Source organism: Zootoca vivipara, chromosome 5 (genome assembly GCF_965207765.1).
Source record: "Zootoca vivipara chromosome 5, rZooViv2.hap1.1, whole genome shotgun sequence".
Taxonomy (NCBI): domain Eukaryota; kingdom Metazoa; phylum Chordata; class Lepidosauria; order Squamata; family Lacertidae; genus Zootoca; species Zootoca vivipara.
In genome coordinates, this window is record NC_142588.1 from 70,494,565 (window position 1) to 70,509,125 (window position 14,561).

General features: G+C 46.4%; 1 protein-coding gene across 2 annotated transcripts in view; it reads right to left on the minus strand.

The window, feature by feature from the left end:
- The window catches only part of PCOLCE2 (procollagen C-endopeptidase enhancer 2), a 28,008-nt gene extending 13,841 nt beyond the window's left edge, over nt 1-14,167 (minus strand). Inside the window, exons 1-2 of one of the 2 annotated variants that reach the window (XM_088669772.1) lie at nt 13,906-14,167; nt 4,288-4,393 (exon numbers count right to left, since the gene is read on the minus strand). In XM_088669772.1, the coding sequence (XP_088525898.1) occupies nt 4,288-4,393; nt 13,906-13,997 (198 nt within the window). In that variant the 5' untranslated portion in view covers nt 13,998-14,167. The remainder of the gene's footprint in view (nt 1-4,287; nt 4,394-13,905) is intronic. The other variant, XM_035132885.3, reaches the window with a different exon arrangement.
- Nucleotides 14,168-14,561: the final 394 nt, after the last annotated feature.

Sequence of the window (14,561 nt, forward strand, 5' to 3'; positions counted from 1 at the left end):
CATAAAAGAGATTAGGGGGGGGGGGAGTGAAAGCTCCCTATTTCCAACATGCATCCCCATTCTCTACCCCACACTGCTGGACTTTTAAAGAAACTGTGAGGGACAGGGGATATCGCGAAGTCCCTCCCCTCCTGAGTTCCAGCCCATCCCCGAGCACAGGGGAAAGCAGGGAGAGTTCTGTCTCAAGTGGGGAAGCAGGAAGTGGGGTCCGAGGCTCAGACAGGGTAGCGGAGCCAGCATCCCAGGTGGGACAGGAAGGGGGAAGCAAGGGGGGCAGACCTGTCCCCCCAACTCCGGAATTGCGCAGAAAACGTAGGGGGAAGAGGATGGGTCTCCCCAAGTTGTTATGTTGGAGAAAAAAGCGCCAAACGCCATTCGGAGGTTCTGATTCAAGCGGATAAGATGTGTCTCTGTAAATAGCACTGCCTTTAGCACTGTAAATACGCAGCACCAATAAAAAGATAAAATGCAGAGCTGTGTAGAGTCGTTACTCTGAAGTAGCCCACTCCGGCCACTGTGACAGAAACCTTTATATGTATGAGTGTACAGTATATAAACACTTCCCAAGTCTGAAAAGCTTTGCAGAAAGCCAGGTGCTGTAACTTTTTTATGAATGGGCAACTTGCAAGTGCAGGTATTGGCTTGGTTCCAAAAACACTATTACGGAATACGCACAAGGATTTGTTTTTGTGAGTGGGGTACAGCAATGCAGTTTTTGTGGTAGAAAATTTCACACAAAAATGTTTATTTCTAGCGCTGTCTCAGCAGGGGGGGGGGGAAATCTCTCTGTGTGAGCAAACCTCACCCAATGATCATCAACTAATCTTTTTTTTTCAGGTGTTGAATCCAGCTAGTCAGGGTCTGATTCTGCTCCCATTTGAGTCATAATGAGGATAATGTTTCAGTTGAATGGGTTAATTTAATCACTTTCATGTTCTGTCTGTGTTCTTGACAGTAATGACTAATTTGCTTCTAATCTGCCCATGCTCTGATGTCTGGAGTAACAGGCAGAGAAATGCCAGTCAGCTTAATATCTTGTTAGGCATATATGTCAACTCTCTTCTTTTACAGACAACAAAATATCTCTTGCTGCTCATTCCCATTTATGAAGTAACTGATTCCTACTCCAGGTTCCTAATCTGCAGTTCCAACTGCATTCACAACTGTAAGTGTGACAGAATCACAGCACTGTCTCTAGATTACTGTTGGTAGCTGCTTTCCCCCTCAGCTTGTTAAGGAGTTCAATGGGCTGTGAGTCTTTCTGGCAACAGAGCTAAAGTTTAACGCTGCTTATTATGACACCACAATAAATTTAGTTCAATGCTAACTCTGCTGGATGCCACTGTATGAAACTCTGCCATGGTGCCCCAACATTAACTGTTAGGCCATAGGGTGTTAAGGTTAAAAACTTTATTGGGGAAGGAAATGTTTTTCTGTTCTCATCTACAGCCCCATCTACATTTTAGGGCTGGCAGTACCATGCCACTTTAAATAATCATGGTTTCCCCCTAAGAATCCTGGGAAATATAGTTTGTTAAAGCTGCCGAGAATAGTTAGAAGACCCCTCTCCCTTCAGAGAACTACAATTCTCAGAGTTACCTAGGTAAAAGGGTTACTGTTAAACCGCTCTGGGAATGGTAGCTCTCAGAGTGGAACAGGGGTCTCCTAACACCTCTCAGCCCCCTTTACAAAACACAATTCCCATGATCCTCTGGGTGTTTAAAGTGGTATGATATTGCTTTAAATGTACAGTGCAGGTGGGGGCCTATGATCTGGGAGCTTAACTGGAACAAAACCCATTATCTCCCAGTTTCCAAAGCGAGTAGAATAAAATAAACAATAACCCACCCACCCACCCAAAAATGCCACATAGCAAGAAAACACTTTTCTGAACATAAGATAAACATGTAATGGAGTTTTCTCACCAGGCTATGTGGCTAAACAAGCTGCTACCCAGCCCAGTTTTGTACCCTGAAGCCCCACTGGGATAGGCATCTATTTGGAACCACATAAATTGATACTGATGCAATAATGCAGTATCCCCTCAACTAGTTAGCTTGTTTTTCAAAGCTAGTTTCTGGAAATTGATTTTATTCTTACATATTATACACCATGTTGATATATATATTTTATGGAAGTAAATAACTTGGATGGTTTTAAAAGAGGATTAGACAAAGTCAATAAGGATAAGGTTGTCAATGGCTACTAGCTAAAGTGGCTATGCTCTACCCACAGTATGAGAGGGAGTATGCCTCTGAATGCCACAATCACAATTGGGAGAGAGCGTTGTTGCAAGCTTCCCATGAACATCTGGCTAGCCACTGTGAAACCGGCTGCTGTATTAGATGAGTATTTAGCCTGATCCAGAAGGGCTCTTATGATGTTCTTACACAGGAATATCGGAGGCAAAAAAAGAAAAAGGCTGTGCCTCTCTGCAACCACAATAAGGTCAATCTGAAATCCTAAATACAGGGGTGGGGGATTTAGAAACATCATATAGAGAAAGATACCGGTAGTACCCTGGTAGTCATGAAGTGCCTCATATGTGCAATGAATGCAGTAGCCTCACCTTAAACGGCTCAGGACCGCAATACCTCAAGGACCGCCTCTTTCCATATGAACCTACCCAGACCCTAAGATCATCTTCTGAGGCCCTCCTTCGTGTGCCTCCTCCTTGAGAGGTCCGGAGGGTGGCAACACGAGAACGGGCCTTCTCTGCAGTGGCTCCCCATCTGTGGAATGCTCACCCCAGGCGCCTTCATTATACACATTCCTTTTAACCAGGCATTTGTTTGATCTGATTTACATCTTATACCCTTTTAAAATGTGTTTTTTGGGGGGAGGGGCTATTGGGTTGTTGTTTTTATTTTTATTATGTATTTTGTGGTTCTATATCTTGATTTTATTCTGTGAACTGCCCTGAGCCCCCCGGGTAAAGGGCGGTATATAAATTCAATAAATAAATAATAATAATAATATACCAGTAAATACACGTATCCATATAACTACAGAGAAACTTTCATCCTTTGTTTTGTGGGATATGACCACAGATCAACCCTGCCATTTGTTTGTATTTAAAAGGTTATTTTCCCCACTTGGAAAATGCTTCATTCCTTGTTCCTCCCATAAAAGAACATTATAAGAAAAATGAACCAAGTACCTCCAGTTAATAGGCAACATTTTTCAAAACAGGCTTCTTGTCACCAACTTTTTAATGGACCTCAGCTACTGAACGTATTAAATTATCTATGTAAAGGACTTATGACAGTCTTGAATGCTATTTTTATGTCATGTTCCTATATACTGTATGTACTGAGTGTTCTTAGAAGATTACTCATCCTAAATCACTGAGGACTGTCAAGGAGGGGGATTGTGTTAAAACCACTGGTATGTGATACTTTGTGCTCTATAAATTACTCTATGAGAGACGGTATAGCACTACAACTCATAGGCTGTGTCATGACAACAATACAATGTGCTGAATGACCAGCCTCTAAAATTAGAAAAAATAACCAGCTTTTTGACTGCAATGTAATATATTCTCATTCAACTTTGTGAGTAAATCAGTCTCATAAGATTTTCAAAAACCTATTTACTACTTGCTGCTTGACTACTGCTCTGCAGCAACTATTGGGTTTTGCTTGTCTCTGTTCTTTCGAGACAAAAATAGTATACAAGGAGTGGAGTAAAGTGGTTTAGAGCCCGATTCCCCTCCAATTTATCTTACAATCCCTGTATTGGGTGAACCCGAATTTACAGGACAAAAGCATCAAGTTTGGTGTTGTTTGAAGGCAACATCATGTGGACCAAGCAAATTAAATGGGAATGCACATTAAACAGGAATGCAAAGAGCTGCAGGCACACAGTAAACTCATGGGTGTGGGAAGGCAGTCGGTTTCTATCTTTGCTGATAAATAACTGACTCGCTATCCATTTATTATCACAGGAAATTATCACACAATTCAAAGTAGCAGGAATAGTTTGGTGCAGACTACTTCCACAATCCAACTTTTGCTGTTCACCAGTTGTTACACCTCTAGCGAAAATTATTGATTTTCTAGCCAAATGACTCCTTCTGGAACTGTTAAATTACATAGCTTGATCTTGGTTGTCCTTAACTACATTAAATGACGAAACCAGATTGTGTCTAGGTTCAAAGGTCTTAAAATTAAGTGTCAATGTTGCATGTGAGAACTGCAGATTTGAATGCACACTTCATACTTCATAAGAAGAGAAGGACTGCATGTTACTCTTTTCAATGTGTTCTGCGACACCAAAAGTTCTTACTGTGATTTTCCAAGTACATTTGCTGTTTGGAGGGTAGATTCCTGGAAATCCTTCACTGCCAATAAACCCCGATGCTCCGCTTAGAATTCCACCACATTTAAAAGACCTGGAAAACAAAGAAAAGCTTTACTTCTGAGACGGTATTATAAAAAGCAGAGTAGAATGGCTGTTATCTAATATGTACTGCTGACACCGTTCCTAGAGCATACGTGTAAAGGAATTAAACTATTTAAAATGTAACACAATACAGCTGCCTAAAATAACTGGCATCTATAGAGTGCAATTCATTACTGATAGGTGAAGTCTATGCCATGGGTGTGTGTGTGTGTGTGTGTGTGTGTGTGTGTGAGAAGGAACTGAATGATTGTTCTGCATAGGGAGATGCCAAACAGCTGAATTCCAAGCAAAGCTTAACTAACACCCATCCCTGCCTTGCTCTTTCATGCACACCACTGCCAAGGTAGTTAGCAGAACTAGAGTATGTTTATCACTTGTCTAGTAGCACTATGCAGTTGTCTCTGGTGGTAATTTGATGTGTGCATACAGTAATTCCCCCTCCCCAAAGTATTAAAAATGCTTTACATGCATTAGCTGTGTTCAGACATAGTGCTAGACCAGGGGTCCCCAAACTACGGCCCCCGGGCCGGATGCGGCCCAATCGGCCTTCCAATCCGGCCCGCGACGACCCCCGCCGCCCGCTGCCGCCGCCCGCTCTCACGGCGCGCGGCGCAGCGGCGATCTAAAAAATCGGCAAAAAATCGCCGAAAATCCTTTGTGCGCATGCGTACGGGCCTCTCCCGACCCGGAAGAGATCATTTCTGGTGCACTTCCGGGTCGGGGGAGGCCCATACGCATGCGCACAAGCGATTTTCGCCGGTTTTTTTCCGCCCGTGTGCGTGTGCGCATGCGCACGGGCGCGCACTCCCCCGCCCTCCGGCCCGCTGCGCGCGCACTCCCCTGCCGTCCGGCCCACCGCGCGGTCGGCGCGGCGGGCACCGGCCCGCCGCTCGGTAAGTCTGGGGACCCCTGTGCTAGACTATAGTTTAGTAGGAGAAGAATGAGCCTAGCCTCACTCAAGGCTCTTACACTCCCTGTTTTCCCCTCTCCTCTTCTGGTATGGCCTCAAGGAGAGGAGACTGGAAGCTCCCACTTCTGTTTTAGATTAGCTATGGTTAAACTGCTTTGTGAAGAGTAGCATACTGATAATCTTAATCACGAATTAAATGTGCATGGATAATATATAGTGAGATGAGCGCCGAAACCCCACAGTCATCCGCAACTGGACCTAATGGTCAGGGGTACCTTTACCTTTACGGACAACCAGAAAAGGTCTAACATAGAAGGGAGATAGATGGTGGAGAACTACTTAAAAGTAGCCAGAGTGAATAATAATGAAACTGGATATTTATGGAAGGTTATAAGATCCTATTCTTGTATAATGAGAAACTGATATATTGGGAATTCATGACTTAGGTAGGAGAGAGCAAGGGAAATATCTTATAATTGCAGCACTCAATGTGTTTAGGTAACGTGGAATGATGGATAACTGCTGCATGCAGTAGTACTGAGGGGAAAAGATCATTATCCTCTCTATTAGAATGAAGAGATGGTACGGATATGGCTTAGTAAGATTATCAGGCAGGCAAATGAGACCAAAGCCTTCAAGCAGTAAACAAAAGGCAAAAACCCAACAGACCACATGGCTGGGTGGAGTAGCAAAGGCAAGGTCACTGGACAAGACTTATGCGTTGACTCATCTCCATCTAGACTAACTTGGAATAGGACAAAAGTGACTGAAAAGGTTGACTAATGCCAAATGGACTGACTTCATACTTGCATGGCCTACTTTTCTTTTTTACCAGAAGCCTTGTGGTTCACCTAAGTTTTTGAAATTTACAAATCAAGGCTACATACTGAGAATGACTAAACAATTAAGGCATAACTAGCCATGGGACAAGTGGAAGTGTGGACAAGCTCTAAGAGCGAAAGCAGATATATATTCTAAATGTGGTGGAACTGGTTTGAACACACATTGCATGTCCGGGTTGTGTGTGTGCCTCAGAATGCAGTGAATGTGTGTTCTAAGAAGATCCACCTCACTTTAGAATGTCTGTCCAGATGGGTTCACATGGCCCTACCACCACCATGCAACCTGAGGAGGTTGCACCTCACATGGAGGATCGCAAGATATCTGTATCAGTCATGGAGTTGGCCCTGTCATACTGTTACTAAATGCACAGCTGTAAGGTCATGTGACTGGTCCATAGTGGCAGCTGGGCTGGCTGGTGCCACCCCCTTATGCATGCTTTCAATGTGCAAGGGGGGACACTGATCTGAACTCTCTTTCTGTTGTCATCTAAACTGTGTTACGTAATTCTGTGTGTGCACTCCTGCTTAAGAGCCTAAGGCGGGCATTACTGGAGCAGACCAAGTCCAGCGTCTTTTGCAAGAATCACAACGATCAGCAGTCAGAAAACACAGGCAGTAAAAGTCGGCTTAGTTACAGTAGTCACAGTTCCTAAATTATTGGTACAGGAACACAAGGAAGGCATGTTAGGGCCATGCCTAGGTCTTAGCTTGGAATAACCAACTCAGTCCTCACATGTTGAGTTTATCAGGTAGACTGAGGTACAATGATAGGCTTGACTGGCTTCCTCCCAAGATGATGGGGAGTGACTTAGCTAAGCCTGCAGGACAGCTTACTCTGCAAGGCTGGTTCTATAAAGGTAAAGGTACCCCTGACCAATAGGTCCAGTCGCGGACAACTCTGGGGTTGCGCTATAGAGTTCATCTCGCTCTATAGGCCAAGGGAGCCGGCGTTTGTCCACAGACAGCTTCCGGGTCATGTGGCCAGCATGACTAAGCTGCTTCTGGCGAACCAGAGCAGCGCACAGAAACGCCGTTTACCTTCCCGCTGGATCGGTACCTATTTATCTACTTGCACTTTGACGTGCTTTTGAACTGCTAGGTTGGCAGGAAATGGGACAGAGCAACGGGAGCTCACCCTGTTGCGGGGATTCGAACCACTGACCTTCTGATCGGCAAGCCCTAGGCTCTGTGGTTTAGACCACAGCGCCACCCGCGTCCCATCCTACAGATATTACAGGCTTTAAAAAGACAGAAGTCTAGATTCATTTCTATAGCACAAGAGTATCACTAGGTTAACACCAGAATATAACTTACCAGAGCCTCTTTTTGTGTTTTTCGTGCCATGAGGGAATGGGCTCATGAGGAATAGGATGCAGAGGACAGACAGTTGAAAATTAAATCGTCTACTCAATCCAGGATTTACATTTACTGTACAGATGGATTTAAAGGAAAAGCATTTGGAGTCTCGTGTCAAAGGGTGTATCCTTAAGCCTCTGATAAATACTGTAGTCTTAGAAGAGCGAACAGTACTTCTGAGGCCGCTTCTACGGCTTCCCTATCGTCGTGCAAGATTCAGACAGGTCACTGAACTATTGTTACTGAGGTGGCAAATTTTATAAAATTTAGCTCTGATGCTCCCTAGAAGTGTTTTTGCACTGGATAGTTCATTAATTCTCGGCCTACTGTTTAAAGCAGAAACAAAGACCAATAAATATGTTCTGATGCAGGGGAATTCCACTCTAGCATCTGTGCTTGGGGCAACATCTACCATCCAAACAGAAGAGGAGCTGGGCAGACAGAGCTTAAGGCTCCATGTAACTTGTGGAGATAAGCAGATGAATCAAGCATTCCTTGAAAAAGGCTCATGTGAAGGTGCACCGATTCGATTCTCAGTGGGTATACTCATCAGCTTGAATATAAAGACTCATGGACCTTCAGAAGCAGTATTATATCACCAGTTCAATTGTTGCCTGCACAATTCAATTGTTGCCTGTCATTATCTTGCACAAAAGCAATTTAGAACAATAATAGGCTGGACAATCACTGTCTCACCCTAATAGCAAACTCAGGTAGTGAGTGCCAACAGGATCGGAGCCAAAATGCAGGCTCTGGGAAGTAGAAACCCTAAGCTTTGCAGATATACGATAATATTTTAAGAGGAACAACCCCTGCCTCCTCTGCCAACTAATGAATGAGTATGTTTAGTAGCTATGTAACGCTGAGTGCAGTTGGAAAAGGGGAAATGCAGAGAGGAATGAGAGTGGGGGAAATTGAATGAAGTATCCTTGGAGAGGACATGGCTTGCTGGGACCCCAAACAGGGACATCCCTGTGATATACTGCAACCCTTTGTGGCAAGTTCCACTTGTCACTTTTATAAATCTATTCCCCAAACTGCAGCATCCTGTAAAAAAAAAGTCCTGAACTATCATAACACTTTGGATTCTGCACACAGAAGGACCTGAGTTGTCTCCTGCTATTACTTCCATCTGCCATACAGATGGAAAGGGGGATCAGCAAAGAATCAGGCTATGTTGAAGGGATTGCATGCAGTCCATGAAAGCATCCCATTCCTGAAAAAAAGGCTTCAAGTTGCTGCATTGTAATAAGAGAGCCACACTTGGGAGTTCCACAGATTCTACATGGGAGTCCTTCACCTAACCACTGACACAAGTTAGACCACTTCAATCATGATGTTTTGCCTTACAATGGTGTATGAAAAGGACAACACACCATCACGTTTGTACATAGCATCATTCACTCTAACAGCAAAATCAGGTGGCTTTGACAGAACTGTAGCTAAAACTGGGTACCAGAAACAAGAGGGAGATCTCAGCATCATTGGGGGAACCTCCAGGATTTGCAGATGCGCAAATAATGTTTTCAAAAGCAAACCTAACAGGGAGATGCTGCAAGTTGCAACATTTTGTTGCATACCCCACTTGCACATGTCTATTTTACTGTGTGTGTGTGTGTGTGTGTGTGTGTTAGTGTTAGGAACAGATTGACAGCTTTGGTTGCCAAATACATTGTGCAGTAAAACAGATTTGTCTGCAACCTTCACAAATGCACAGGTTTTCCTTACAGTCATGATGGGAAAAGCTCAGATGAAGAGCCCTGTAAACTCATTATTTAATTAACAAATTGGCCTTCGGGTAATTAAACAATCTATGCCCTTTTAAATTGTGTGTGTGTGTGTGTGTGTGTGTGTGTAAGGACATCATATCAATATAATAAATAAAATTAATATTTTTTCTTTTCCTTAGAACAACACACATATATATGGCATATGTAAAACTCCTTACTCCCTATATTTTGCAGTGGATATCAGTGTGATGTATATGTTTAAACCTATCCATTCTTAAGGAAATCAGCCCTGAGTGCTCACTGGAAGGACAGATCGTGAAGCTGAGGCTCCAATACTTTGGCCACCTCATGAGAAGAGAAGACTCCCTGGAAAAGACCCTGATGTTGGGAAAGATTGAGGGCACTAGGAGAAGGGGACGACAGAGGACGAGATGGTTGGACAGTGTTCTCGAAGCTACGAACATGAGTCTGACCAAACTGCGGGAGGCAGTGGAAGACAGGAGTGCCTGGCGTGCTATGGTCCATGGGGTCACGAAGAGTCGGACATGACTAAACGACTAAACAACAACATATGTTTAAAACGGACCATTGCATCCATAAACGTGGCTGGCATGGTCTGGAGAGCTGTGGCTGTTCATAGCAGTATCTGTCCACTGTGTGTCTATAATAATAATAATAATAATAATAATAATAATAATAATAATAATAATAATAATTTATTATTTATACCCCACCCATCTGGCTGGGTTTCCCCAGCCACTCTGGGCGGCTTCCAACAGAAAAATAAGACACGTCTTTTCAGACATTATTTTTTTAAAAAAATTCCATTCAAACATCACCATATTTACTGGGTGACATTGTGGTGAACAAAGTAGCAAACATGGATGCCATCTAAGTGCAAATCACCTCTAAACTAATTCTATGGAGCAGAACAGTGGGGCTCTTCTTCAAAAGTTGGTTACTAGTTCCCAGTTCCTTATTTGCACAAAACTTTGAAACACAGCTCGGTCAGAAAACTTGAAAGAAGAACTAAAGCTTATATATCCCTGACCTCGCCCCCCCCCATGGCTTTGGTACACAGCATATCACATATCTCCAAGACCAGAGACAGCACCTTCAGGGCCGTCTTAAGCAATCAAGCGCCCCCTCCCTTTCCCAGAATCTAGAACCCGGGGCCCAACTTGCGGACCACCTCATTGCCCTGGGAGCCACCGCCCACAGAAGACGCTGCCGATGTGGTGGCCGTGGTGCGGCTGGCCAGACCGCTGGAACCCCGCGCAAGGCTCTGGGGCGCCTCCTCCTCCTCCACTGCCTGACAACTCTTGCTGCTGCCTAGCGGCCCGAGGAGGAGACAGTTGCCACACTGCTGCCTGTGCCCCGGGGAGTGGTGGTGGTGGGGCAGCGGGCACAGGTGACACAGAGGAGGCCCCTCGGGAGCCGCTCCCACACCCCCTCAGATGACAGCAACTTGGCGGGCGGCGGCTGAGGGGATTCCCGCAGCTGAGGGAGAGGAGGCGGAGAGGGAGGAGCCATAGGGCTTAGCGGCTTGTTGCGCCCTGCCAACCATCTGGCGGTGTGCAGGCAGGCCCGGCCCTACGTGCAGGCTGGGTGGCGCAGGGCACCATGGCGCCGGCCCGCCAGGAGGGCGCCGCGAGCTGCGCCCACCTGCTGGCCGACCGGTCCGCCGCGCTGCTGCGCCTGCCCCGCCTGTTGCACCCGCGCGGCGCCCACCGCGCTGGGAAACGGGGTGGGAGGTCGCCGGAACGGGGCTGGAGGGCGCCGGAGGGATCCGGAGGGATCCGGCGGGTGCCGGAGAATCCGGCACACCACGGCGCCGGGAGCGCTTAAGACGGCGCTGTGTGCAGGGAAAGGGGAGGCCGCTGGCAAAGCCGCGCAGCTTCCCCCACTCGCTGGGGCACCCCTGAGAGGCCGGCACCCTGGTGCGACAAGCCACTAAGCCCTATGGGAAAGACGCCTCTGAGCACCCTACTAGTCCACTGTAATTTTCTCCTCTGTTTGTGAATATTTATGATGATCTCAGAAGACAATAGCCAATAAGGCTGTGCTTAAAATAAGAGGTGCTAACGTATGCACAAGATATGAAAGGAACATTTCGTACAAAGATTACCATAATCAAGGACAAAAGTGGTAAGGACCTAACAGAAGCAGAAGACATCAAGAAGAGGTGGCAAGAATACACAGAGGAATTATACCAGAAAGATATGGAGGTCTCGTACACCCCAGGTAGTGTGGTTGCTGACCTTGAGCCAGACATCTTGGAGAGTGAAGTCAAATGGGCCTTAGAAAGCACTGCTAATAACAAGGCCAGTGGAAGTGATGATATTCCAGCTGAACTATTTAAAATTTTAAAAGATGATGCTGTTAAGGTGCTACACCCAATATGCCAGCAAGTTTGGAAAACTCAGCAATGGCCAGAGGATTGGAGAAGATCAGTCTACATCCCAATTCCAAAGAAGGGCAGTGCCAAAGAATGCTCCAACTACCGCACAATTGCGCTCATTTCACACGCTAGCAAGGTTATGCTTAAAATTCTACAAGGCAGGCTTAGGCAGTATGTGGACCGAGAACTCCCAGAAGTGCAAGCTGGATTTCGAAAGGGCAGAGGAACCAGAGACCAAATAGCAAACATGCGCTGGATTATGGAGAAAGCTAGAGAGTTCCAGAAAAACGTCTACTTCTGCTTCATTGACTATGCAAAAGCCTTTGACTGCGTCGACCACAGCAAACTATGGCAAGTTCTTAAAGAAATGGGAGTGCCTGATCACCTCATCTGTCTCCTGAGAAATCTCTATGTGGGACAAGAAGCTACAGTTAGAACTGGATATGGAACAACTGATTGGTTCAAAATTGGGAAAGGAGTACGACAAGGTTGTATATTGTCTCCCTGCTTATTTAACTTATATGCAGAATTCATCATGCGAAAGGCTGGACTAGATGAATCCCAAACCGGAATTAAGATTGCCGGAAGAAATATCAACAACCTCAGATATGCAGATGACACAACCTTGATGGCAGAAAGCGAGGAGGAATTAAAGAACCTTTTAATGAGGGTGAAAGAGGAGAGCGCAAAATATGGTCTGAAGCTCAACATCAAAAAAACCAAGATCATGGCCACTGGTCCCATCACCTCCTGGCAAATAGAAGGGGAAGAAATGGAGGCAGTGAGAGATTTTACTTTCTTGGGCTCCTTGATCACTGCAGATGGTGACAGCAGTCACGAAATTAAAAGACGCCTGCTTCTTGGGAGAAAAGCAATGACAAACCTAGACAGCATCTTAAAAAGCAGAGACATCACCTTGCCGACAAAGGTCCGTATAGTTAAAGCTATGGTTTTCCCAGTAGTGATGTATGGAAGTGAGAGCTGGACCATAAAGAAGGCTGATCGCCGAAGAATTGATGCTTTTGAATTATGGTGCTGGAGGAGACTCTTGAGAGTCCCATGGACTGCAAGAAGATCAAACCTATCCATTCTTAAGGAAATCAGCCCTGAGTGCTCCCTGGAAGGACAGATCGTGAAGCTGAGGCTCCAATACTTTAGCCACCTCATGATAAGAGAAGAATCCTTGGAAAAGACCCTGATGTTGGGAAAGATTGAGGGCACTAGGAGAAGGGGACGACAGAGGACAAGATGGTTGGACAGTGTTCTCGAAGCTACGAACATGAGTTTGACCAAACTGCGGGAGGCAGTGCAAGACAGGAGTGCCTGGCGTGCTATGGTCCATGGGGTCACGAAGAGTCGGACACGACTAAACGACTAAACAACAACAACGTATGCACAGGAGGGGCAGTTGGGATTACTTGCAAATGCATACCCTCCAACATTTCTCGGTTGAAAATAGGGACGTCCCATTCCATAATAATTTTACTATTTTACTCCCACACATCTTACCAAGTTGCCCCAGCCACTCTGGGCAGCTTCCAACATACAAAAAAACATAATAAAGCATCAAACTTTTTTTTTAAAACTTCCCTATACAAGATTGCCTTCGGACGGCTAGGGGTTCAGATAACTCCATACCCTCCAACATTTCTCCAGTGAAAATAGCGACATCCTAAGGAAAAGCGGGAAATTCCAGGATCAAATCAGAAACAGGGACGGCTTCTCTAAATTAGGGACGTCCCTGGAAAACAGGGACAATTGGAGGGTCTGGAAATGCAATCTGCACACGCTCAGAAGCACTCCAAATCTTCCTAGCGTATCTAACTCTGATGCAAACCAACAAACCCCGGGCGTGCACAAGAGGCCGAGGCAGCAAGACCTCCCATACTTAGAAAACACACACACAGAGAGAGCGCAAAGCCTGACTTTTGCTCTTGCACGGGGCAGAGCAACGCGGCAAGAGACCCTCCCCGTCGGCGCAGCACATTTCAACAAGAACGAACATCAGGAAAGCGCGGGCAAATAATAAACCTGTGGCAATTTAACCGCCGGAAAAACTCTGCACACCTCGCGAGGCCAGTCAGACGCGCGCAGTTACTGGGTGGGCTCGTACGTGGGGATGGATACCGCGCGCGTCGCGTGCTCGTAAGACGGCACCGCGGCGCCAGTAAGAGAAAGCGGACAGGCGGCGGGAGATCCTCTGCCCCTCGCGGGCTCTTTGCGCGCGCGCGCGGCTGCATCGACGGGCTCGCGGGCTTTTACCTGGGTCTTTGCGCCTGCCGGTTGCTGGCAGGCTGCGCGGCCGCGAGCAGCAGGAGTCCCAGGGCCACGGAGCACGAGGCGGCTGCTTTCATGGTGTCCTCCTCGCAGTCCGGGCCGCCGCGTCAGCTCCTGGGCAACGGCGGCGTGGTTGGGGATTGGTTCGGGGGCATGGACTTTTATAAAGCGGCTCGCTGCAGCAGGAGACGGCGCTGCCCCTGGAGGAGTTCCCTCGCCGTGAATATCCCATTTGTTCCTTAAGGCGAGGGGAGGAGAGAATAGCCGCCCCCTTCGGCCTCCTCCCCTTTATGGTGGGGAGAGAGAGAGGGAGCTCTTGAGGGGGAATGCCAGTCAAACTCCTGCTTCACAGTTAAGAAATAAAGAGTCCTCTCTCACACCGGAATTTTACGGTGAGCGGAGGCAGGTCAATTTCAAAGGCAATGGCCTATATTTCTTCCTTTCTCCTCCTCCTCCGCTCAGGAGGTTATTCCTCACAAAAGTTTAGATACACACGCAACGTGTATTTAGCGTGTGGAAAACTCTGCCACACGATAGCGTGGAAGGTTACAGGGGGGGGGCACTTCAGATATCACTGACTGGACCACAGCTCCCATCACTCATTTGCCATGCTGGCTGGGGTTAGAATGGTAGAGTCGGAA